The sequence below is a fragment of the Tachypleus tridentatus genome, chromosome 4 (genome assembly GCF_004210375.1).
Source record: "Tachypleus tridentatus isolate NWPU-2018 chromosome 4, ASM421037v1, whole genome shotgun sequence".
Taxonomy (NCBI): Eukaryota; Metazoa; Arthropoda; class Merostomata; order Xiphosura; family Limulidae; genus Tachypleus; species Tachypleus tridentatus.
The window spans coordinates 27,466,455-27,492,735 of record NC_134828.1 but is presented as its reverse complement, the minus strand read 5'-3'; the positions used below and the strand labels follow the sequence as shown (position 1 = coordinate 27,492,735).

The window sequence follows — 26,281 nt, the reverse complement described above, 5'->3', positions numbered from 1 at the left end:
CTGTAAGATTGGGTAAAACAAATGCTAATATGTTAGTTATGTGATATACAATCTCGTGCTCTGGAATGAAAATAAAACCTTCTGTACCAAAGCTAGGTGCAACTAGCGAAAGCAATTAGTCTAAGAGGTATTGTTTGTTTTGAATTTCGCGCAAAACTACAATAGGGCTGTCTGCGCTTGCGGTCCCTAATTTAGCAGTGTAAGACTAGAGGAAATGCAGCTAGTCATCACCACCCACCGCCAACTCTCGGGTTACTCTTTTACCAATGAATAGTGAGATTGACCGTCACATTATAACACCATTACGACTGGAAGGGTAAGCATGTTTGGTGTAACGGGGGTTGTTGTTGTTTTGAACTAAGCACAAAACTACACAATGGGCTATCTGTACTCTGCCCACCACGGGTATAGAAAACCGATTTTTAGCGTTGTACGTCCGCAAACATACTGCTAAGCCACTAGGGGCTAAAGAAACATGTTGGGTGCGACGGGTATTCGACTCCCTTAACCACCTAACCATGCCGGGGCGTGACGGGGATAGTCGTAGAGGTACATAAGATTTATTTGTTGATTGTTAAACGTGATTAAGTTTAATGGGGCCCGGCATGGCCAAGCGTGTTAAGGCGTGTGACTCGTAATCTGAGGGTCGCGGGTTCGCATCCCCGTCGCGCCAAACATGCTCGCCCTTTTAGCCGTGGGGGCGTTATAAAGTGACGGTAAATCCCACTAGTCGTTGGTAAAAGAGAAGCCCAAGAGTTGGCGGTGGGTGGTGATGACTAGCTGCCTTCCCTCTCGTCTTACACTGCTAAATTAGGGACGGCTAGCACAGATAGCCCTGGAGTAGCTTTGTGCGAAATTCAAAACAAACAAACAAACAAAGTTTAATGGAGGTACCCGTTTTATTACTGTTTGTGATTTAACAATTTTTTGAAATCTTTAATATTGTTCTTTGTATTACGATTTATGTTTATTTTCTTTCAGCAAAGTTACATTTGGCTATCTGCTACGTCCACCAAGGGGAAGTGAACCCTTGATTTTAGTGTTGTAAATCCGTAGACTTACCGCTGGACCAGTGGGGGGCATATTATAGTTATACTATTGTAAATTGAAGTTCATGTTAATAACATTGCTGCTTTTCCCTTTGAAAAAAGTACTGGCCAGATAGTTTATTAAGTGTGAATTTTTCTAATTTATTAAACTTATATTTTGATTAATCGACTAGTGATTATTTTACAGCGTAGAGATATGCTTGTTTGATACTTTAGTTAAGACTTTCTCAAGTCGAAGTGTAAATATAGTGTGTTAATAACGTATATAAAACATAAATTCGAAACGGTAAAATATTATTAAAGTAAGTTAAGCACAATCTCAATAAATTTCAAAGCTTTAAAAGTACCTGAAAATATAATTTTCAAGGTAGTCGATATCGAAAAAAAGAACTCTTAGAAATTCACTTTTATAATGTCAAGAGTTCTCTCCGATTAAAATAGTTTACAAATTGAACACGAGAGGGAATCCTAAAATAAAGAAACATTCTTTAGATTTAGTATGTAACCAAGCAGAACATTAAGACAAAAGTTTAAGTTTTTAATCACAATTCAATAAAAATCAAACATTTCAGTGGCTAGTGGGCTATTATATTTTTATAAAAATGTATTATTTTATAAACGTTTTGGCCTAGCGCGTAAGGCGTGCGACTCGTAATCCGGGGTCGCGGGTTCGCGCCCGCGTCGCGCTAAACATGCTCGCCCTCCCAGCCGTGGGGGTGTAAAATGTTACGGTCAATCCCACTATTCGTTGGTAAAAGAGTAGCCCAAGAGTTGGCGGTGGGTGGTGATGACTAGCTGCCTTCCCTCTAGTCTTACACTGCTAAATTAGGGACGGCTAGCACAGATAGCCCTCGAGTAGCTTTGTGCGAAATTTCAAAAAAAAATTTATATACTTTTATTTATGACTGTAACGTTGTACTGTTAAATACACTGAAGCAAACTGAAAGGTTGTTACTTTTTATATCATTTAAATAAGGTTAAGAACTATTATTTATTATTTTAAATATATTAAAACGAGGTTAAGAGCCTGTATTGAGAAATCCACTCAAAATCTGTATCTCTGGAATTTTATTTAGAGATTAGGAATTATTGTTTGTTCATTCTTTACAACGTTTTGGAACGAAGTTAAAACTGTTATTTACTCCGTTAAATAAGGCCTGGCATGGCCTAGCGCGTAAGGCGTGCGACTCGTAATCCGAGGGTCGCGGGTTCGCGCCCGCGTCGCGCTAAACATGCTCGCCCTCCCAGCCGTGGGGGTGTATAATGTGACGGTCAATCCCACTATTCGTTGGTAAAGAGTAGCCCAAGAGTTGGCGGTGGGTGGTGATGACTAGCTGCCTTCCCTCTAGTCTTACACTGCTAAATTAGGGACGGCTAGCACAGATAGCCCTCGAATAGCTTTGTGCGAAATTTCCACACAAACAAACAAACAAAAATACTCCGTTAAAGTTTAGCGGAACGAGGTTAAAGACTACTGCGAGGTACGAAGGTAACTCTTACAGAACATATGTATGTATAATCCGAATGAAGATTCATTTGTTTGTTTATAGCTATTTATTTGTCCACCGCGGGGAATCGAATCTCGGATTATAGCATCATAAGCTTATTGCTGACTCACTGGCGGACTCCGTTTGGTTGGAGAATATTTCAGCCTGTTTGCCGACGTGATGCTTGTCATGCACTTCAGTAACGACTACTGAAAATCAAATTATTTCAACTGGTTTTATGATTAACTCGTTGGCTATTTCACACGGTTAACGAACGAGCTTCGTATAGTAACAGGATTACATCACGTACTTTGACCTCTAACTTGAAGGTTTTCCGTCTGTAAAGATTTATATGTTATAATATACTTTTATACATTCATATAGAATACAAGTGTATACGTAGACATTCATAGTTTGTGTGTTTGAAATTAAGCACAAAGCTGCTCAATAGGCCATCTGTGATCTGTCCACCACGGGTATAGAAACCCTGTTTCTAGCGGTATAAATCCGTCGGAATACTGCTGGGCCAGCCACTGGGAGGCAAAATTTCACACTAGTTCATGTTTATATGTATTTATCTATGTAGTTAGATCCAATCATGTACAAAAAGAACCAATACAAGTATATACGTATAAATTCATAGTAAGTCATGTTTATATGTATAGTTGGATCTAACCATATGCAAAAAGAACACGCGTTCTTCGTTTCATAGGTTTGATGACAATATGTATCTGAAGTTATAAAAATAATTCTACTTTGTGTTATTCGGATATACAAGTAGGGCTTGCGCTTCTATATTTACCCATACTTCAAACAGTCGCCTCTCAGGGATGAGAATTTGCTCTGTTTGCGAGTGTATTGCGTTGCTGAATCAATATACTAGAAGGCTTGTAAAGTTCAGTGTTCTGACAGCTTTATTTATTTTGTAACTGTACCTTGATCTCGTTTTAGGTTATTCTTCTACAAACACGCCCCCTCATGGACGCTTCCAAGCTTAAACTGACAGTTTTCTTGTTGAAAGAGGCAATAAGAACTATGAACAATTGAAATTTATACATAATACAAAAAAACAACAACAACAAAATGTTTACTAATATTCAAATTAATAACAGGAGGGAATCCTCTTTAGCCGCGGCATTTTAAATTCCTTTAAGAATGAATAGAGTAAATTAATCTAAGAGACTTTTTTTTCCTTTTTGCTTTTTATTAGCTATATTTTTGTGTGCCAGCAATACCAACCATGGGGGATGCGTACACCTGATTCACTTTTATTATTCATTAGGATCTCTGCCAGACAACCCTTAAACTGAAATTCTTTTAGACAGGATTAGAATAAATATATTATACTTTGGGTGTGGTCAAATACATCAATCGAGTTTTGTACTCGGGAGGTCAAACCCTTTTGATCTGACGGAGATGACGGAGCTACGAGCTAAACGTTTGTACTTGAAAAACAACAACAAACAAACTCAGCCGTTCTATGAGCCACTGCTAAAAATATATAAATAAAAATCAAATCAAAGCATGTTGAACATAATCTAGCTGGGCTCTATGCGAGTTCTGTTAGAAGTTTTCTAGATGTGCTCTATACGAGTTTTGTTAGACCTCTTCTAAATGGATTCTACATGATTTCATTACTAAGTCACAAGTGAATAAAGACATTTTAACTTGTTTAGGCCCCAACTAGTACAAGACGTTTTAACATCACTAGACCTGAAGTAGATAAAGACGTTTTAATTCCACCAAACGACAAATGGATATATACATTTTAACTTTATTAAGCCGCAATAATGGATACAGATATTTTAATTTTAACATCACTAGGACAAAAGTAGATAGACGTTTTAACTTTTCTAGGCCATAAATGGATAAATGCATCTTACCTTTACTAGACCATAATTGAATAAATACATTTTACTTTTACTAGACCAAAACAGGATAAAAATATCTTACCTCCACTAGATCATAACTGGATAAATACATCCTATTTTTACTGGATCATAACAGGATAAATACATCCTATTTTTACTGGATCATAACTGGATAAATACATCTTACCTTTACTAGATCATAACTGGATAAATACATCTTACCTTTACTAGATCCTAACTGGATAAATACATATTACCTTTACTAGATCCTAACTGGATAAATACATCTTACCTTTACTAGATCGTAACTGGATAAATACATCTTACCTTTACTAGATCCTAACTGGATAAATACATATTACCTTTACTAGATCCTAACTGGATAAATACATCTTACCTTTACTAGATCCTAACTGGATAAATACATATTACCTTTACTAGATCCTAACTGGATAAATACATCTTACCTTTACTAGATCGTAACTGGATAAATACATCTTACCTTTACTAGATCATAACTTACTTTTTTCTTTCTTCAATACACTCACACATGTGTAAAATATAGGGAATTAGCTCCTAGAACTACTGATTGGGCCAATTAATCTACGGCTTTTTAAAGATTTTTTCGAAGCACTTGTGAACTACATAGTCACTCAGTAGAGGGCTTACCTCAGCCACGCAATGTTGATCATATTTATCTCTTAAAAATACGTAAATGTATTTTTACGTCCATCATTTCGACGGACACGGACCATTTTTGGCTGGATAATAAGAAATAATATTCTTCATATGTCCAACAAATCAAAATCTGATCATTTTTCATAATTTTTTTGTGCAAAAGTAGCTTGAAAAATCGATCTCCATGTTAATAGATGATGATTTTTTGATATTTGTGACATTGCTGTGCCCCTGACCTTTGTCTTTGAGCTTCTAAAAACTAACCATTTCTAGGTTGGGTCATAGTACAAATTTATATTAACTTTAGTTTAAATCCGTTCAGCCGTTTTCAATAAATATTACTGACAAACACACATACACAGGAGAAGGGAATTTAACCTCCTTCCACCTTCCGTGGTGGAGGTAATAAAAATGTTTGTAAGTCCATTCACGAGTCACTTAGGGGGTCAGTATTACCAAACGAGTCATTTAATTGAACGCAAAGAAAATATTATCAATATTCCAATCAATCCTGCAAATGTTGCTGTGGTATTTCTAGTTTCTGTTATTTTTATGTGTGTTCGTAAGACTGAGTGATGTTGCAAGCAGGATATTTAAGCTAGTATGATGTGAAATGGTTGTGAATAACAAGAGCAATTTGATCGTTAAGTGAGAATTAACCACGTGTTTCGGCCCGGCATGGCCGAGCGCGTTAAGGCATGTGCTCGTAATCTGAGGGTCGCGGGTTCGCATCCGAGTCGCGCTAAACATGCTCGCCCTCCCAGCCGTGGGGGCGTTATAATGTGACGGTCAATCCCACTTTTCGTTGGTAAAAGAGTAGCCCAAGAGTTGGCGGTGGGTGGTGATGACTAGCTGGCTTCCCTCTAGTGTTACACTGCAAAATTAGGGACGGCTAGCACAGATAGCCCTCGAGTAGCTTTGTGCGAAAATTCAAAACAAACAAACAAACCAGGTGTTTAGGGTAAATGGGAGTTAACCTAGTAGGCCAGACGAATGAAACCTTTAGTTTTTTTGTAAAAAACGTGACTGTCTTTGCGACGTCGACAATTCCTAATCCGCTGGAAGTTACACTCCAAGCTATAGTTTGTAGTTCCGCCCCTGAAACTAAAAACTTCGTGATATGACGTAAAACACACAGTGTCGAATAAACTATTCAGAACGGCTGAATAAAACAAGTACTGAGATCAGCATGAAAAATATAGCGTGAAACTAGATGAAATTTCTTGGGATTCCTGAAAGTGTTCTGCTTCAAGAGTAGAGAAACCCAAAATTCAGAGTGACAAATATTTTCATTCCTTGCTTTTGAAGTGCATATGTAAATCATGCTGTGTTGTAGCTCACAGAGTGCATAATTCTTTTCATTATTCACGACATACGCGTTTTACTGACGTCACGATAGTACAAATAGGAGAGATAAGCGTCCCTTACGTGACATCGTTTTAATGTCTACTAACAAACAACACGATAATGTACAATGGTGTAAGTGTTCAAAACAGGTGACCCATCCAAGCAGTTTTCGCCGCCTTTTCGGAAAATAAACTACACAGAATATCTGAATAACACTGTAATACACTTGTGAATGTAAATTTTTAGAGTATGGAACAACACCTAGTGTTGGTGGTTGTATTTTTTCTGGGTGGAGTGGCTCTGCCAGATATTTTAAGAAACTGCACAATAAAGGTTATAACGTATTTTTTTAAAATTTTTAAATAGACGTTTATGCATCAGATTTGTTTATGTACGTTATAAACCTGAAGTTAGAACATAACCCAGACCACTACAACTGTTTTACACCTAAAGCAAAAACGTCTTTAGCGCACACCACACCAAAAGTAAAGTACGAACCTCTAATGTTTTACACTATATGGATATTAAAAGTGTAATAAGTTATCTTACACGTGTAGAAAATGAAAATACGCGATTCCGACAAAACCGTTTCTAGTTTTGACGAGTAATTCCTTGCACGTGGGGCTGCACGATATCACGTGACTCACAGCTTGGCAACATAACATAGTCAGTTGAATGCTAGCATGGCGACCAGATGGATACGTGCGACACTTTACCCTGTCCTGCTTATTATTTCAGTATACAGCTTTTTATGTCCAATCACAACATCAGGTAGGCCGAATTTGTTTATAAAAGTTGGTTAGTATGTGCATATTGTATGCCGCGACCTACAGTTTAAAAAGCGTCTTTTTTAAAAATAAATTAGAACAATATTTTTGAAGCGTGTTCTAGTACGTCAGCTGAAAACTTGGGGGCCGAGTTGTGCTCGTGGGCGGGTGAGCTTGTTGAACAAAGCGCGGGCTTTACTATATAGTACACGGAGAGAAGCTTAAAGATGTATTATATTTACGGATGTTTTGATCTTCCCGCAAAATCGATCTCACGAGCTGTTCAATTTAAAAATTTAAATCTCTATGTTTCATATCTGTTGGTAAGAATTCTGTTGTCTTTACTTTGTTTCAGCTTATAAATAAAAATTACCATATTTTGGCAATTGTTCTACACCACGGATTTCATTTTACGACGACGTTTCATGGTAGTGACCACTGGCCACTTCTTTCTTAACACAAACATGGTCATCACGACTAAATCACTTTTCACTCTTATTAATGTTTTTATTAATGCACAAATTTGAACATGCATATATTAGATTATGGGTATACTTGTACATGAAACTGTTGTAAGGAATATTTTGACCCTGTTAAGGGTGGTAGTATAAGACAACAGAAACATTGATTTATTTGTCGTTAAGTGCAAAATTACACAATGGACTGTTTGTACTATGACCACCGAGGATAATGAAACTTGAATTTGAACGTGGTAAGCTGTGAGACTTACTGTGTTATACCAAAGGGAGGGCGACATAAAGATACAAATTACAGCTCACTATGAGACGGTCCTTGTTTGTCTAACAAGAATGTGAGCTTACTGAGAAACGGTCCTTGTTTCTATAACAAGAATGTGAGCTTACTGAGAGATGTTCCTTGTTTGTCTAACAAGAACATTAGCTTACAGAGAAACGGCCCTTGTTTATCTAACAAGAATATGAACTTACTGAGAGATGTTCCTTGTTTGTCTAACAAGAACATTAGCTTACAGAGAAACGGCCCTTGTTTATCTAACAAGAATATGAACTTACTGAGAGATGGTCCTTGTTTGTCTAACAAGAACATTAGCTTACTGAGAGATGTTCCTTGTTTTAATTTGCTGCTGAAAAATATAAGCTAAGTGTTAAAACCACTTTGATAGAGTTCGCCGCTGAAATGAATTCTGGGTTAGAACCTCTTTGTTTCCTTCATAGTTTGTTACAAGTACTACCTTGCTCTTTAAAGTTTATCGTTTGAACTTGAAAAGAGCGTACAACAAATTTAAGACATAAACGTTGCCAGCTGTTTATCATTTTGCGAGATGAACAATAACAGAAGTTTGAAGAAATACATATTTTTTTCCTACCAGTATCACGTGATTTGCTAACGTACGTGCTTTACTGTGTAACAGAAGGACGTGTAATGTGATAACTAGTCTAATGGGCAAGTCACGAATATACATACCACGCCATCATTAGCTAACAAACAAACACAGTTCGGAGCGAAATCTGAAACGAAAGTTACTCTTTATAAGTTAATCAAGGTCATTTTAATTGTACGAGTTGGCTCTGTCGTCTTCCAGAAATCAAACTTGTAATAAACGCGAACTGTTGGTTTCGACACAGTTTTATGGCGTGTTTCTCTGCAGCTATGAACTTCTAATGAGGTAACGAGTGGTGCAAACATGAACTGACGCCAGTCAAGTACAATGGAAAATCCTTTGATTCTTAGAAGAAATAAACATTTCAATTCAAACATCTTGTAAACAACGAACCGTTTATCCTACAGACAAATCAACCATCAGTCCATTTGATTATCAAATAAACCAACAAATCGTCTAACGTCCAAGTACCTCTAGTGAACACATCTTTTGATTTCAAGACTACACCTAAGGTTAAGTATGGCCAAGTATCTCTAAGCTTTGTATTATAGTAACTTTAAATCTTAAGAGTATCATATTCCATTTAGAAAAACTGGTGGTCGTATTCATGTTGAATTCACAGTTGTTGAACAACACTGCTGGTCTTCTTTATATTAAAGTTTTTTTTTGTTGGTTGTCCAAGGCATTTTGTGTCCTAAAGAGGTCAACTTGGTTACATATAGATTACAAAACATATTCATAGGAATACTTGTTTTGTTTTTGTATTTCGCACAAAGCTACTCGAGGGCTATCTGTGCTAGCCGTTCCTTATTTAGCAGTGTAAGACTAGAGGGAAGGCAGCTAGTCATCACCACCCACCGCCAACTCTCGGGCTACTCTTTTACCAACGAATAGTGGGATTGACCGTGACATTATAATGCCCCCACGGCTGAAAGGGCGAGCATGTTTGGCGCGACGGGGATGCGAACCCGCGACCCTCAGATTACGAGTCGCACGCCTTAACACGCTTGGCCATGCCGGGCCTTCCTTAGGAATAGTCAGTCTGATTACACACACAATAGGCTATTAGAAACAATCAAGCTGGTTATATACAGACTATGAACAGATTAACAGAAATCTTCAGATTCCTTATACTCAGACTAGGGACAGATTTAAGAATCTGTCTTTCTGATGAAAACCCGTCCGTATTTTTACCTGTATACTAACAAATGGGATTGGTTATTCAATCTCCTTTGTTTGTTAGATATGTTTGGTAGTTTAACAGATATCAGTTTTGTATTTCGTTACATAGAGTGTAAAAAGATGGTAAATCATTTGCGAGACTGGAATGAGTGTTGTTTGACTATGTTGATCCCTTTGTGTGTTTCCACGTGGTTTCCTTTTACTATTCAGTTTTTCTGCATGTAATAAAACGAAACGTTTCTAATCTTGTTTGTAAATGCATGGGTAACATTTCATGATTTTCTTGTGTTATTTTTTTCTTTTCCCTCGGAAGTATCACCTCGTCGTTCGTTATGCTGGCAACATTCTAGAACAGGGCTGCCCTTCTAAACTCGTGTTATTACTATTTTCTTGGAGTTGTAATTGCTTTAATAAAGAATATTTTCATGTTAAGACAGCTACAGCGTATCAACTCTGTTACTTACATTTAGACCACACATACCGATTGCTTATGTTGCTCAGTGACCAACAGAACGTGTCAGTGTTTGTTTACTGTCTATGTTTGAACCCTACATGTAGATTGTTCATGTTGCTTAGTAACCAACAGAACGTGTCAGCGTTTGCTGTCTGTAGTTGGATCTTACACAGAGACTGTTTCATGTTGCTTAAATAACCAACAGTACTTTGTATTGTTTGTTTGTTGTCTATAGTTGGATCGTACACAGAGACTGTTTCATGTTGATTAAATAACCAACAGTACTTTGTATTGTTTGTTTGTTGTCTATAGTTCGACCAATACTTATAGATAGTTTCGTGTTGCTTATTAACGAACGGAACATTGTATTGTTTGTGTGTGTGTGTTTTCTTATAGCAAAACTACATCGGGCTATCTGCAGAGTCCACTGAGGGGAATCGAACCTCTGATTTTAGCGTTGTAAATTCGTATACTTACCGCTGTACTAATGGGGGACATTATGTTGTTTCTCTACCACCTATAATTGGATAAAACTGTAATTCCTCACACATTTAACTAAAGCTTATAATTTTTCATAATATTAAATTTCTTCTGCAAACATTAAGTTGAGAATGTAAATCTTTAAACAGTTGTTTTGTTTTGTTTTGTTGTTCGGACAAAATTCACTGAATGATATGGATCTTTGCATTACTGAACAGTAAATGTTTTTTAATGGTAATTTAGGTATAGTAGACATAGCGCAGTTTGGCTAGGTATAGTAGACATAGCGCAGTTTGGCCTTAATGGAATCTTTCTACAACTTTGAAAATTTTTTTTTTTGCAAGTCCTCAGATAATTTCACTTTGTTGTTTCTTCTTTTTTTTTTTTTAGTAAGTCAGATAATTTCAGGCTGTCGTTTTTTAATTAGCTTATTTCAGGTTGTCTTGTCATTGTTTAATTACATCAAATAACTTGAAGTTGTTGTTGTTTTAAATAAAGGAATGAGAGAAAGCTTATATTCGTCTTTGGTTTCAGAACTGCCTCACCAAACGAGGTAGAAATGGTAAGGTTACCTAACTTCAGTAATGTTAGTGTTTCCCAACGTTATATTGGGAGAGAGAATATTCTTATTATTCTAACTCTAAACTGATTAGTCGTTTGAAGTTAAGCACAAAGCTACACAATAGACTATACGTGATATAACAACCTCGAGTATCGAAATTCGGTTTCTAGTGTTGTAAATCTGCAAAATATCACAGAACCAATGTGGGGGCGGGTGGGGCAGGGGATAATGTTAGTAAATTTCAATAGTTTTACTGAAATTCCACTGATTATTATTTCTATTTTTGTTAGCAATACTGAAATAACTAAATAAAACCCACTGTCTTCGACACTTAATCATTACTAAACAGTCGTGCAGTTATATGAATAATTGCTTATAACATGAATTAATTATTTGTCTCTTTTATTTATTTGTCTGTCTTCGCATAAGTCCAAAATTATATACTCTGTTATGCTAAAGTTCGAAAACTATAAAATATTTTAGGTTTGCAGGTATAACGAAAATCAGTTGTAAGCCTTTTTCTTGTCTCTTGTTAAAAATAACGCAACACATTGTGTTGTCATTGCTGAGCCCACTGAAGGTGTCGAAATCTGACTTCTGGAGTTGTAAGCTTTCAGTCCTTCCGCTGAGCCACTGTGGTATGTTTTTTGTTTTATTTCATAACGTTCTAAAATAATCCTTATGTTGTTCTACTCTCTGTGTGTGTGTGCACAGGAGTGAACGTTGCCCTTGGAGACAAATTTGCATTGATGTAATACGTCACGTAAAAGCAACGGACTGCTAACTATAACACGCTTCGTTTCCACCGCAGTTTGAGCCGCACGCCACTGGTTAAGTGATTTTATATATAACTTAGAATAAATAAAAAAAAAAAGCAACAGAAGAGGTCACCACACTCAATTCGTGACGTAATCGTGGGTTGGACGTCCAGTGTCGTCAGTTTGTCTGTCTGTGTGATGAGACTTTTGTCCTTCAAATACACTGAAGAGGTAAAACTAAAGATCAAACATCGGCCTCAGAAATTATTATATATATTTCTATATATATATATAAATTATTATATATATTTCTCAAGTGTTACATGAGAAGTATGAAAAGTTTTATATTGACGTTTCTCGAAATAGAATACGTTCAGGTCAAAAGGTTGAAGGTCACGTTACTTAGTTCGAAGATGATACGTTTGCAGGAAATATTGTTCACTTCCACCCCGATTAGTTTGTTTCTTTTTAATTTTGTTTTGCTATTAGTCGTCTGTTTGCGCTAGTTTTGAATTGATAGACTGGAAAGAAAGCAAATAGTTAATGTCACCCGCAGCTAACGTTTGAGCCGCATTATTACCAACAATAAATATTGTTGGCTGTTATATTATCACGCATCCCCCGGGTGGAAGGACGAGCATGTTCAGTGAAGGAATTCGAACTCACGATCCAAAAATTGTGAGTCTAGCGCCCTAACCATCAAGCTGTGCCAGCCCCTTTCCCTTCGATATTCGTAATGAAAGAGTTTGTTTGTTTGTTTGTAATTTCGCGCAAAGCTACTCGAGGGCTATCTGCCCTAGCCGTTCCTAATTTAGCAGTGTAAGACCACCGCCAACTCTTGGGCTACTCTTTTACCAACGAATAGTGGGATTGACGGTAACATTATAACGCCCCCACGGCTAAAAGGGCGAGCATGTGTGGCGCGACGGGGATGCGAACCCGCGACCCTCAGATTATGAGTCGCACGCCTTAACCCACCTGGCCATGCCTGGCCATAGCATAGATAGTGTACAGCAATAAAATATGTGTGAAAATCATTTGAAATAGGGTCAACAGTCGGTAAATAATCAAACTATGACCACAGATAAGCGAGCACAGGATCAGTATCTATATGAAAATCAGCTAATATATGATCAGCCAATAACCAATCAATAAGTTAACGAAACAAATCGATCGAAGCTACGGCGATCACATCATATTCATAAGGCTTCACATATACAACTAATACTTTACTTATGTTTTGAAGGAATTTTTGTGTTTTATTTAATGTTAATGACTTTATTTGACCTGACAAAAACTGTAGACTGTTTGTTCTAACGATGTTCCTACCTCATCGGTCATTTATCAGATCTTAAACTTCAATAATCATCTGTTTGCACGCTCATCCGTCACTCTCTTCGGATGTCAGACAAGGAATGGGGAAACTTGATGAAAATATATCAGTAGTTTCACATCAACAGCAAATTTTCAGAAGTTTTATCTTTCAGTAGTTTTACTTCAATAGCACACTTTCAGGAGCCTAATGTTTTAGTAGTTTCACAATACTAGCACACTTTCAGTAGTTTCAGATCAAAAACACGTTTTCAGGTATTTGATATTTCAGTTGTTTCAGATCAATAGCACACTTTCAGGAGTCTTAATGTTTCAGTGGATTCACAACATTAACACACTTTCAGGAGTTTAATATTTCAGTAGTTTCATGTCAATAACACACTTTCAGGAGTCTTAATGTTTCAGTGGATTCACAACATTAGCACACTTTCAGGAGTTTAATATTTCAGTAGTTTCAGATCAATAGTATGCTTTCAGGAGATTAATGTTTCAGTATGTTCACAACATTAGCACGCTTTCAGGAGTGTAATGTTTCAAGTATCACATTAATAGCACACTTTCAGGAGTTTAATGTTTTAATAGTTTGACATCAATAGCACGCTCGCTTTCAGTAGTTTAATGTTTCAAGTATCACACCAGTAGCACACTTTCAATAATTTAGTGTTTTAGTAGTTTCACATCATTCCTACATTCTCAGGAGTTTAATGTTTCAATAGTTTTTCATCGCTAGCACACTTTCAGAAGTTTACTGATGTTACGAGATGAGGAAGTGTTGTTCGTATCTCACTTTGGTATCTTAGATAGGTCATCATAGAAGCGGAAGACCTCCCACGACAGTGCGCATCTGTGCAAAACATGTTCATTCCGAGTGTTTGTTTGTTTTTTTTCAATTGAAATTTGGTGTTTCAGTTGTGCTGCTCTGAGAGCTGTGTAAAGTCTGTGTTGAATTTGGCAAAGAAAGAAGTTACTTCTTTCAATCCAGGCTAAGAAGAAAATGGATTAATTTCACATTAACTCGCGTTCATTCCAGATAAGTGCGGTATAATCAATCTAATTGAAATGTAAAAACATTCTCACGTTTGTTCTTAATGTGTGTGAAGCGAAGCGCCTTATCAGTAGCACGTAAAGTTCAAAAGGAGTTCTTTATTTGGCATATCTACCCTCGTGCACGAAATGACACGTGATTCTGAGTGGTGTTAGTGGCTGAGCATTACTGAAATGTCTGTAAATTATTTCATTAAAAGTTTTCAGTGAAAATTCTTTGATTCAATATTGAAATCTTGGAATGTTTCGATAACCTCAACTGGTGGTAACAATAATTCAAGAACAAACCATTAAATAGATTTTTGTTTGTTTGTTTGTTTTTTGAATTTCGCACAAAGCTACTCGAGGGCTATCTGTGATAGCCGCCCCTAATTTAGCAGTGTAAGACTAGAGGGAAGGTAGCTAGTCATCACCACCCACCGCCAACTCTTGGGCTACTCTTTTACCAACGAATAGTGGGATTGACCGTCACATTATAACGCCCCCACGACTGAAAGGGCGAGCTTGTTTGGCGCGACGGGGATGCGAACCCGCGACCCTCAGATTACGAGTCGCACGCCTTAACACGTTTGGCCGTGCCGGGCCCAAGTAGAAAGTGCACAAGTGTTTGTTGCTACTTTAGCGCAAAGCTACAAAATAAATTATTTGTACACTGGATCGAACCCTGAGTTATAGCATTGTAAGTCATTATCTTATTGCTGAACCACAAAAGAACAACAATCCAGTTAGTCAGTGATCAATCATTTAGGTAACGGACGTAGTTCCAGCTGCTGCAGTTTTATTATGAAGACTTTGCTTGGAGATTCATTGTTTTTTAAAGCTCAGAATCTTTATTACAGGAGGTATAAACTTATTAAATGTTAGGTAGAAAATATAGATAAAGAATCAAATTAATAAAATAATGTTATTATAGGTTTGTGTACACTGCTTGGTACACGTGTAGCTGTGTGTGGTGCTGTATCCATGCCTGTCTGAGAAGTTAGTTCTGAATTGGGTTTCGCGAAGATAAAAGCTTCGTTTAGATGAACCGCTGCTGTGCTCATGTCGCTGTGTTAAAGACGTTAGCGCTTAACGCATTCTTCTGCTACGCTGAAAGCATTGTTCAAATTAACACGTGTTGTGCCCACGCTGATCTCCTGAGATACATTAGGAGTAAACATATTATTACGCTAAGCTGAAAGCTTTGATCAAATGAACTTGTGTCGATACTGTGGAATCGCTTGAAGCAGTTGTAACGATTATGTTGTTAAAATTGTAGCTTATTAAACAAATTTCTGGAACGGTTTTGAAGACGGTTTGATTGATTTATTGATTCGAGATTTTAATCAAAATTACACAAGGGGTGTCTACTCCAGCCATCCGAAATTCTGAGAAGAGATAGTCTGAAGGGAAGGGACCTAGTCAGTAGAACCAACCGCCCTAGCAACAGAGCAGATTTGTTTTGTGTTTTTTTTTAAGAGGTAAAAGGGCGCGAAACGTGGAATCTCGAGGTAAATATAAGAAAACATCTGATCAAGAAGGAGAGTCAGTTTCATATAACTGCTACTCGTGACGTCATTACACGCGACTGCGATACATTTGGCTGAATTGTTATTTTTACACGAAGTACTTTACAATTATTGTCACTCAGGTACCACTCATCCATTATAATGTTGAAATTATGGTATCGAATCCCACTGTGTAGCTTTACACTAAAACAAAGAAACAGTGCATGGACCAAAACATCACACTTGAGTGAAACAGTTTACACAGAGATCTGTTTAGGATATTTAATATCTGTTTAGTGAATACCTTGTTCACGAGGAATGAATTTACTACAAACAACCGGTGTAAAGCTTTATAAGTATGGATAAACGAAACGTCAGAACATAAAGCTTTATTTATAAGTATGGATAACTGAAACGTCAGAACATAAAGCTTTATTTATAAGTATGAATAACCGAAATGTCAGAACATAAAGCTCTCTTTATAAGTATGGATAAACGAAATGTCAGAACATAAAGCTTTCTTTATAAGTATGAATAACCGAAACGTCAGAAAATAGTTTTATTTATAAGTATAAATAACCGAAACCTCATAAAATGAAGTTTTATTAGTCTTAAAGCAGGCAAAAAGTATTGTGTGTGTTAAGTTAAAAGCGTATCGGATTCGAAAACAAAATAAAAATGACGACATTATGTAACTACAGAACACAACAACACTCATCCCGTTATAGTGCATTTAAGTATAGGTTTTGTTATATCCTTCAGAAGTGACGGACACTAAAAAGCATGTGTTGTAACTATTACCAAGTGTAATAGTGTAAGACTAGAAGGAAGGCAGCTAGTCATCACCAGCCACCGCCAACTCTTGGGTTACTCTTTTGCCAACGAATAGTGGGATTGACCGTCACATTATAACGCCCCCACGGCTGGGAGGGCGAGCATGTTTGGCGCGACGCGGGCGTGAACTCGCGACCCTCGCATTACGAGTCGCACGCCTTACGCGCTTGGCCATGCCGGGCCCCCATTCAGAAGTGAACGAACTATATAACATGCACAAAAACATACATATTTAAATATACGTATGTGTAAACACCCATACAGAAACCCTCGTATTTAAACATACATATGTAGAAACACACATACCTACATATAAACACGTACTTATATATATATACTTATATACACAGAAACACATACAGAAACCCGCATACCCAAACACATACATATCTGTTAACACCGAGACATACATATAAATACACATTTATATAAGCGTACATACATACGCAATTTAAGATGCGATGCTTTATGTTGTTAGCATGTGAGTCCTTGCCAGGTGGTTAAGGCACTCAACTCGTAATTCGAGAGTCGCGGGTTCGAATCCCCGCCGCACCACACATGCTCGCCTCTCAGCCATGGGGGCGTTATAATGTGACGGTCAATCCCACTATTCGTTGGTAAAAGAGTAGTCCAAGAGTTGGCGGTGGGTGGTGATGACTAGCTGCCTTTCCTCTAGTCTTAAACTGCTAAATTAGGGACGACTAACACAGATAACCCTCGAGTAGCTTTGTGCGAAATTCCAAAAACAAACAAAACAAACACTTCTGAATGGGACAGAATCTGGTTTCTTGGTTGAGTCAACCATCATATCATTTCTTTTAGAAATAAATAATGCATAATATTGTTGAACCTTTATTTTTTTTATTCACGGGACTACTATTGTAGACAATATTTTTTTATTTTTCCAGAACAGTCATATCTCCAAATTCTGGAGGAGCGGGAACTGTTATATTACACGTCTTACTCCAGCGTTCAAATATTTCACTATAGTGTGCCTGTTCTAAGTTACGCTGCACTTTGGGAGTTCAAGGCCAGAATCAGCCAATACTGTTCTCCAAAACCAGTGTCCGTGTAAGTGGATCTGTACATTGTTAATCTAATATATAATAGTTAAATTGAACCTGTATGTATCTACTCTACTGTAGTGATAAAGTAAACCTATATGTCGTTACTGTACTGTAGTGATAAAGTGGACCTGTGTGTCGTTACTGTACTGTAGTGATAAAGTAGACCTGTGTGTCGTTACTGTACTGTAGTGATAAAGTAAACCTATATGTCGTTACTGTACTGTAGTGATAAAGTGGACCATATGTCGTTACTGTACTATAGTGATAAAGTGGACCTGTGTGTCGTTACTGTACTGTAGTGATAAAGTAAACCTGTGTGTCGTTACTGTACTGTAGTGATAAAGTAAACCTGTATGTCGTTACTGTACTGTAGTGATAAAGTGGACCTGTGTGTCGTTACTGTACTGTAGTGATAAAGTGGACCATATGTCGTTACTGTACTGTAGTGATAAAGTGGACCTGTATGTCGTTACTGTACTGTAGTGATAAAGTGGACCTGTAGTGATGTATGTCGTTACTGTACTGTAGTGATAAAGTGGACCATATGTCGTTACTGTACTGTAGTGATAAAGTGGACCTGTGTGTCGTTACTGTACTGTAGTGATAAAGTGGACCTGTATGTCGTTACTGTACTGTAGTGATAAAGTGGACTTGTGTGTCGTTACTGTACTGTAGTGATAAAGTAAACCTATATGTCGTTACTGTACTGTAGTGATAAAGTGGACCTGTATGTCGTTACTGTACTGTAGTGATAAAGTAAACCTGTATGTCGTTACTGTACTATAGTGATAAAGTGGACCTGTGTGTCGTTACTGTACTGTAGTGATAAAGTAAACCTGTATGTCGTTACTGTACTGTAGTGATAAAGTAAACCTGTATGTCGTTACTGTACTGTAGTGATAAAGTGGACCTGTGTGTCGTTACTGTACTGTAGTGATAAAGTGGACCATATGTCGTTACTGTACTGTAGTGATAAAGTGGACCTGTATGTCGTTACTGTACTGTAGTGATAAAGTGGACCATATGTCGTTACTGTACTGTAGTGATAAAGTGGACCTGTGTGTCGTTACTGTACTGTAGTGATAAAGTAAACCTGTATGTCGTTACTGTACTGTAGTGATAAAGTAAACCTGTATGTCGTTACTGTACTGTAGTGATAAAGTAAACCTATATGTCGTTACTGTACTGTAGTGATAAAGTGGACCTGTATGTCGTTACTGTACTGTAGTGATAAAGTGGACCATATGTCGTTACTGTACTGTAGTGATAAAGTGGACCTGTATGTCGTTACTGTACTGTAGTGATAAAGTGGACCTGTATGTCGTTACTGTACTGTAGTGATAAAGTGGACCTGTATGTCGTTACTGTACTGTAGTGATAAAGTGGACCTGTATGTCGTTACCTGTAGTGTCGTTACTGTACTGTAGTGATAAAGTGGACCTGTATGTCGTTACAATACTGTAGTGATAAAGTAGACCTGTATGTCGTTACTGTACTGTAGTGATAAAGTGGACCTGTATGTCGTTACTGTACTGTAGTGATAAAGTGGACCATATGTCGTTACTGCACTGTAGTGATAAAGTAAACCTGTATGTCGTTACTGTACTGTAGTGATAAAGTAAACCTGTATGTCGTTACTGTACTGTAGTGATAAAGTGGACCTGTGTGTCGTTACTGTACTGTAGTGATAAAGTAAACCTATATGTCGTTACTGTACTGTAGTGATAAAGTGGACTTGTATGTCGTTACTGTACTGTAGTGATAAAGTGGACCATATGTCGTTACTGTACTGTAGTGATAAAGTGGACCTGTATGTCGTTACTGTACTGTAGTGATAAAGTAAACCTGTATGTCGTTACTGTACTGTAGTGATAAAGTAAACCTGTATGTCGTTACTGTACTGTAGTGATAAAGTGGACCTGTGTGTCGTTACTGCACTGTAGTGATAAAGTAAACCTGTATGTCGTTACTCTACTGTAGTGATAAAGTGGACCTGTATGTCGTTACAATACTGTAGTGATAAAGTAGACCTGTATGTCGTTACTGTACTGTGGTGATAAAGTGGACCTGTATGTCGTTACTGTACTGTAGTGATAAAGTGGACCATATGTCGTTACTGCACTGTAGTGATAAAGTAAACCTGTATGTCGTTACTGTACTGTAGTGATAAAGTAAACCTGTATGTCGTTACTGTACTGTAGTGATAAAGTAGACCTGTGTGTCGTTACAATACTGTAATGATCAAAGTGGACCTGTATGTAGTTAGATTAATAATATTTCTTTTATAAATGAGGAAAAGAGTTGCGAACGTTATATTTTTATAATTTAAAAAAATAAGCTACCAGCCTAACCAATCACTTTTATTTAAGGTTTGAGTTTGTGAAACAGAGGACTCTCCTTAATACACAGGTTTCTTTCACCATTGGCTCTCGCTGGAATCTTAAACAAATCAAATTTGGCGAATACATCACAATCTCTTATGGCATGCTCAGCTATGCTAGATTTGATAAGTGATCTGGAATGACATTTTTTTTTTAATTCATACGTGCTATTAGTTTTCATTTCGTAGATCCAACATAACCCTGCTAAGAGAGAGGTCTAGTAATTTTGTAAGATATTAAAGACAATTTCAAGAAAGAAACTGGCCCTTAAATTAAAAACAGAAAACACTGTTGGCGACAATATGTTTGAAAACATACTAAAGTTATACAAAAATGTTTAGAAGTGAGTAGTTTTTCGAGATTTGCGACTGTAATGTAAATCACTTTCACGTATCAGCCCCCAAATACCATCATATTTTATTATACGCTCCCAGGTCACAAAAGCAAAGTTTGAGGAAAAAAATTAGGTCTTTTTCCATTTACTTTAGGCATAAGCAAGTGGGAAATAATACTTTCTGTTCATGAGCAATAAAAAGTAAAAATTTTGTTACATAGTGTTATTAATTTTCTTTTGGGTATTTTTATGTTAAAAATTTCTTGTTTTTAAACAAATTGTTTGAGCTTAATTTCGTACGAACTAGATATTTTAAACATACGACGAATTGACATTTTAACTAAGGTTTCTTTAAAATGTTCCAATTAAAACTAGCACGATTAAAGTACGAACTTGTAAATATTTTCTTATGACACAGTTCACATTTGGACTCTTCGTCTTTGTTACTGATTGAAGTTAGCGATACTGTTCGTGGTCTAACCTTATTTTGTTATGTCCACTGTTAAAAAGAACTTTAATTTGTTAAAATCAAAGGAATTTTTAATATGAAAATATCCTATTGAAATGATTGATAAAATATTTCGTGAATATCTAAACTGAATAAAGTTTTGTAATATTATTCCAGTCCAACAGTCTAAATATGTCGTTGTTATTCGGTTCCTTTTATGGGTAAATAAATATTCCTTAGATATTAAGAACCAGCTGAGACAAGTTATTCATAGGGTGTATCAAGTAAAATTAAGGTATGTTTTCAGACCTAATTGTCGCCTACAATAGCGTTTCATGTTTAAATACCTTATTTATTTTCTATGATCTTCTTCAGTTATTTGCAAATATACATATATATTTGTCTTTGGATTTACGAATATAAAACTTATGTTTAAAAGAATGTTACCATGAGATCATCCACAACATCCAGTTGTAGTCCTTGTTTCGGTTTTCCAGCTACTCGTTAGATTTGGGGTCCTTTGAAGATTGGACGTGTAAACAGATCAGCCACTTTTTGTTGCAATACAAAGTCAACGATATGATCCATTAACCTGTTCACATAGCTGATTGTTATTCATTGTTTACGTTGTTGGTCTGAATGTTCTGTCTGTCTACACTCGACTGACAGAAATCACACTTTCTTTCTCTGTTTTTTTAAGACAGTTTTGAACATGTTGTTGCTTCGAACGAAAAAAGACTTAGAAATGGTTTGTTTATTTAGAATTAAGCACAAAGCTATACAATGAGCCATCTGTGCTTTGCCCATCACGGGTATTGAAACCCGGTTTCTAGTAGTATGAACGCGCAGACATATTGCTGTGCTCCTGGAAGGGGGGAGACTTTAGTAATGGTAGAAACTATAAACTGTTTAATTTTCGGTGTAAAGCACGTGCTTCGTGGCGAAATTGCAATAATTTCTACTCATGTATTCCTCGTAGTGATATTTATTGTATAAATATGTAGTTTAAAATACTGTAGTTACTGCTGTGGCGTGGTTGTTCGACCTCTGGCATTGTAAGATTCAAGAAAAGAAACGTAGAAACAGACTAATCACGAATGAATTGCATAATTCGTTGTAAAAAGTGATCTATAATGGCCATAAAAAGAGGAGGAAAACGCATAAAAACAAATTGCAGTATTCTTCACGACGTAAGTTCGAGCTCAGGGGTTAAAACAGTTGGAGACCAAGGAGAAAAATGCGTAGGGAAAGTGAAGCTGCTGCCCCCTACTGGAACACAACCTAATTTCCATCCCATAATAATGTAGGTGCCAACTTTCATTTTTCTTTTTGACTTAACACAGCGACCTAAGAGGGTCTTTTTTTTTTTTTAAGAACCCTCAACAACAAAGTTCAACGTGATAGATAAGGAGTGGCAATAGAGAACATCCACGTGAAAGTTTCCGCGCCGTGACGTCACGCAACATGTAGTGTCAAGTGTTCTCGGTTTTAGAATCGCAGCCGGAAGTCACATAGAGCACTAGCCTTATTTAGTGGGACAATAACTCAACAAGCCGAAGTACCGGTCTCGAAAAAGGAACGTGACAGGTTCTTAAATACATCTCACTGTGAATGAGTGTTTGATTTTTACAGTTATCAACACAACGGCTGGGAAACATTTAACTTTAATTGGTATTGTTCAAACCATATAAGAGTAACGCACACTTGGGTTCAAGACGACTGACTTGCTCGATGTTCTTTTTTAGAAAGTTAGGAAGTACTTTAACATAAAAGTAAGTGATAAGTTATTACACTTTCCCTTCTTAAAAACGTCAAACCTCGGAGTTACAAGGGCAAGCTAACGCCCATTGTTTTCTTCATTAACTACATTGTTTCAACAGGGAAACAAATTATACAGTTATACGCTATAATAATTTCAACGTAAGACGTTTTGCTCCCATCTTTTCCACTATTGGCATGATAGGTTGATCCGTAGTTAAGGGCAGAAAGCACTTACCTCAGCGTATCAGTTACCAACACGTTGTTTTTGTTTCTCTTTTCAAACAATGACGGAACGGCTAAATCGAGATAGCCAGCCACTCGTCGTGGTTTTATGTGAGCACGAATTGTCGCGTATTGATATTGTCAAATGTTCCGGCATTGTTGAAATGTATTTATAATTTAAATATTTCTAAAGACGTGTATTGTTGTATAGTCAGATAGGCACGACTTTAATAATGTCTAGAACGTTTTACAATGCTTAAAAAAACAACTCGAGCGTTGTGTGAAAACCATATTAATTAATGAACCCATTAGAAAGATTAAAAATGTTATGTGAATTTTCATTATGCTTGTGGATTGCTGATGGTTCGAATATTGTTGGAAGTAATCACGGCATTGTTGCGTGTAACAAAATGTTTATATTTTTGAAACCGTGTATTTAATACATACAGTGTTACCTCAGACAACTGAGTTGTTTATAATTTTGTGAAGTCCTGTATTTAACAGATACAGTGTTACCTAAGACAATTTAGTTGTTTATGTTTTTGAAGCGGCACAAACCACATGTTTATAGATGCAATGTTTCTTTAACAAACTGGTGTAGTCATTAGTTGAATACAACTGTTATGTATCTTTCTGTTTATATAATCAGTAAGATAGACTAGGTCAACTAAGTGATAGAACTTAAGTATTGGTTCTATTAGCAAACAACCAATCGTCTGACAAGTTTGATGTCACGAGATTAACAGCTCTTTACATAACAGTTTCGTAAAGGACTGGATAATCCTTGTGAATGTAACTATATAAACAGCTCTTTCCGGAACAGTTTCATTAGGAACTGGATAATTTGTGTGTATGTAACTATATAAACAGCTCTTTCCGGAACAGTTTCATTAAGAACTGGATAATCTGTGTGTATGTAACTATATAAACAGCTCTTTCCGGAACAGTTTCATTAGGAACTGGATAATTTGTGTGTATGTAACTATATAAACAGCTCTTTCCGGAACAGTTTCATTAGGAACTGGATAATCTGTGTGTATGTAACTAGATAAACAGCTCTTTACGGAACAGTTTCGTCAAGAACTGATGAATGTTTTGTATCGAGATGATTTAGGTAAACTGAACTGATAATTTGTACCACGAGATGATTTATGGTAAAGTTTCGTTAGAACTGATGAATGTGTTTGTATGCCACATGATTTATGGTAAAGTTTCCGGAACTGATGAATGTGTTTTATGCCACGAGATGATTTATGGTAAACTAGGAACTGATGAATGTGTGTGTATACCACGAGATGATTTATGGTAAAGTTTCGTCAGGAACTGATGAATGTGTTTGTATGCCACGAGATGATTTATGGAAAAGTTTCGTCGAGATGATTTATGGTAAAGTTTCGTCAAGAACTGATGAATGTTTTTGTATCCCACGAGATGATTTATGGTAAAGTTTCGTTAGGAACTGATGAATGTGTTTGTATACCACGAGATGATTTATGGTAAAGTTTCGTTAGGAACTGATGAATGTGTTTGTATGCCACGAGATGATTTATGGTAAAGTTTCGTCAGGAACTGATGAATGTGTTTGTATGCCACGAGATGATTTATGGTAAAGTTTCGTTAGGAACTGATGAATGTGTTTGTATGCCACGAGATGATTTATGGTAAAGTTTCGTCAGGAACTGATGAATGTGTTTGTATGCCACGAGATGATTTATGGTAAAGTTTCGTTAGGAACTGATGAATGTGTTTGTATGCCACGAGATGATTTATGGTAAAGTTTCGTTAGGAACTGATGAATGTGTTTGTATGCCACGAGATGATTTATGGTAAAGTTTCGTCAGGAACTGATGAATGTGTTTGTATGCCACGAGATGATTTATGGTAAAGTTTCGTCAGGAACTGATGAATGTGTTTGTATGCCACGAGATGATTTATGGTAAAGTTTCGTCAGGAACTGATTAATCTGTGTATATGAACAGCTTTTTAAGGAACATATTGGTTAGAAACTGAGAAGAGAACCTTCAACAATTACGGAAAGGAATATAATAAATTTACAAGTTACTTATCATGACGAACGATGATTTTTTTATGACGTAACATAAGGTTCACCTCGAGAGAAACACTTCAGAGATGACCAGTGTTCTAGACTTCCATCGAACTAGAGAAAGATTTCACTGCTTTACTGAGTAGGTCTTTCTACTGGGAAGGAGTAGCATCTCTAAATTACCCTTAAAAGTCACTTGTCTGTTCAGTTAAGCCTAATACGAATGTATTCATCATGTAACTCTATGAAATCTATATCATTAATTATGTACCGGGCGTGGCCTAGTGACTAGCTTGTTCCACTTGCTTAGCATAGCTTTATATAATAATTCTTATTATTGGAGGCAGTTGTAGTCAACCAAAGCATGACAGTCATTTTGTTACGTGTATACTTAACCAAGCTTCACAATGGACTATTTGCGTTGTGCTCAAAACTGGTACCGAAACCATAATTTTAGAGTTATAGGTCTTTAAATTCACCGCTCTGCTACTTAGGGGTATGACGCACATTATTAGCGATTATGTGTCATTCATAACTTCTGATTAAGAAGTAATCACATGGGATCACACACAAAAGATGCAATATTTTTTTTTTTTTAAAGAGACCCAAAAGTCGATCTCTTTTGAATAGTTCACTGTACTTCCTCATGAAAATTGTGTGTTTTTCTTGTAGCAAATTCACATCAGGCTATCTGCTGTGTCCACCGAGGAGAATCAAACCCTTGATTTTAGCGTTGTAAATCCGAAGACTTACCGCTCTACCAGCAGGGAACCAGGAAAATAATAAATTCTGTTGTGGTTAAACAGACTATGATAACGTAATTAGATAATAGTAGTTAAATATATCGTGTGTGTTTGTTTTTTTTCGTATTATTTTTATACAAAGAGAATTTCATAGTCAAGCAGACTTCACAAGAGAACCTGAAACGAAGCTGGTTAATGACATAGACTATGGGTCACTGATACCGTGGATTATTAGTTATATAGTATATTGTCACAATTGGAACTGCAGAACGTACTTCGTGTCTTCCTATTATCGTGATGAGACATTTCCTCTTCAGTGTGTTTCCGCCGTTGGTAATGTGATTGTTGTATTATGGGTAACACGTGTGACGATCACATTCTACTCAGGAGATCAGAAAAACCGCATCCGCCTAAATACCCAAAGAAAAACTGAAATCGGGTGTTTCTACTGGTACTTATATACTAAAACACTGTCAATATACTGATACAAAAAAAAGATTTTTACAAGAGAAACTTTACAGCGTTATCTATCTTGTAGACTTCGCACGTGTGTCGTTATTTGAACGATTTATCAGATATTGTGATATTT

At 36.7% G+C, this 26,281-nt stretch overlaps 1 protein-coding gene across 1 annotated transcript in view; it reads left to right on the top strand.

Moving 5' to 3' along the window:
* Positions 1–7,064: 7,064 nt before the first annotated feature.
* LOC143248736 (uncharacterized) overlaps positions 7,065–26,281 on the top strand; it is a 33,699-nt gene continuing 14,482 nt past the window's right edge. Inside the window, exons 1-2 of the mRNA XM_076497409.1 lie at positions 7,065–7,203; positions 17,601–17,763. Coding sequence (XP_076353524.1) covers positions 7,116–7,203; positions 17,601–17,763 — 251 coding nt within the window. The 5' untranslated portion in view covers positions 7,065–7,115. The remainder of the gene's footprint in view (positions 7,204–17,600; positions 17,764–26,281) is intronic.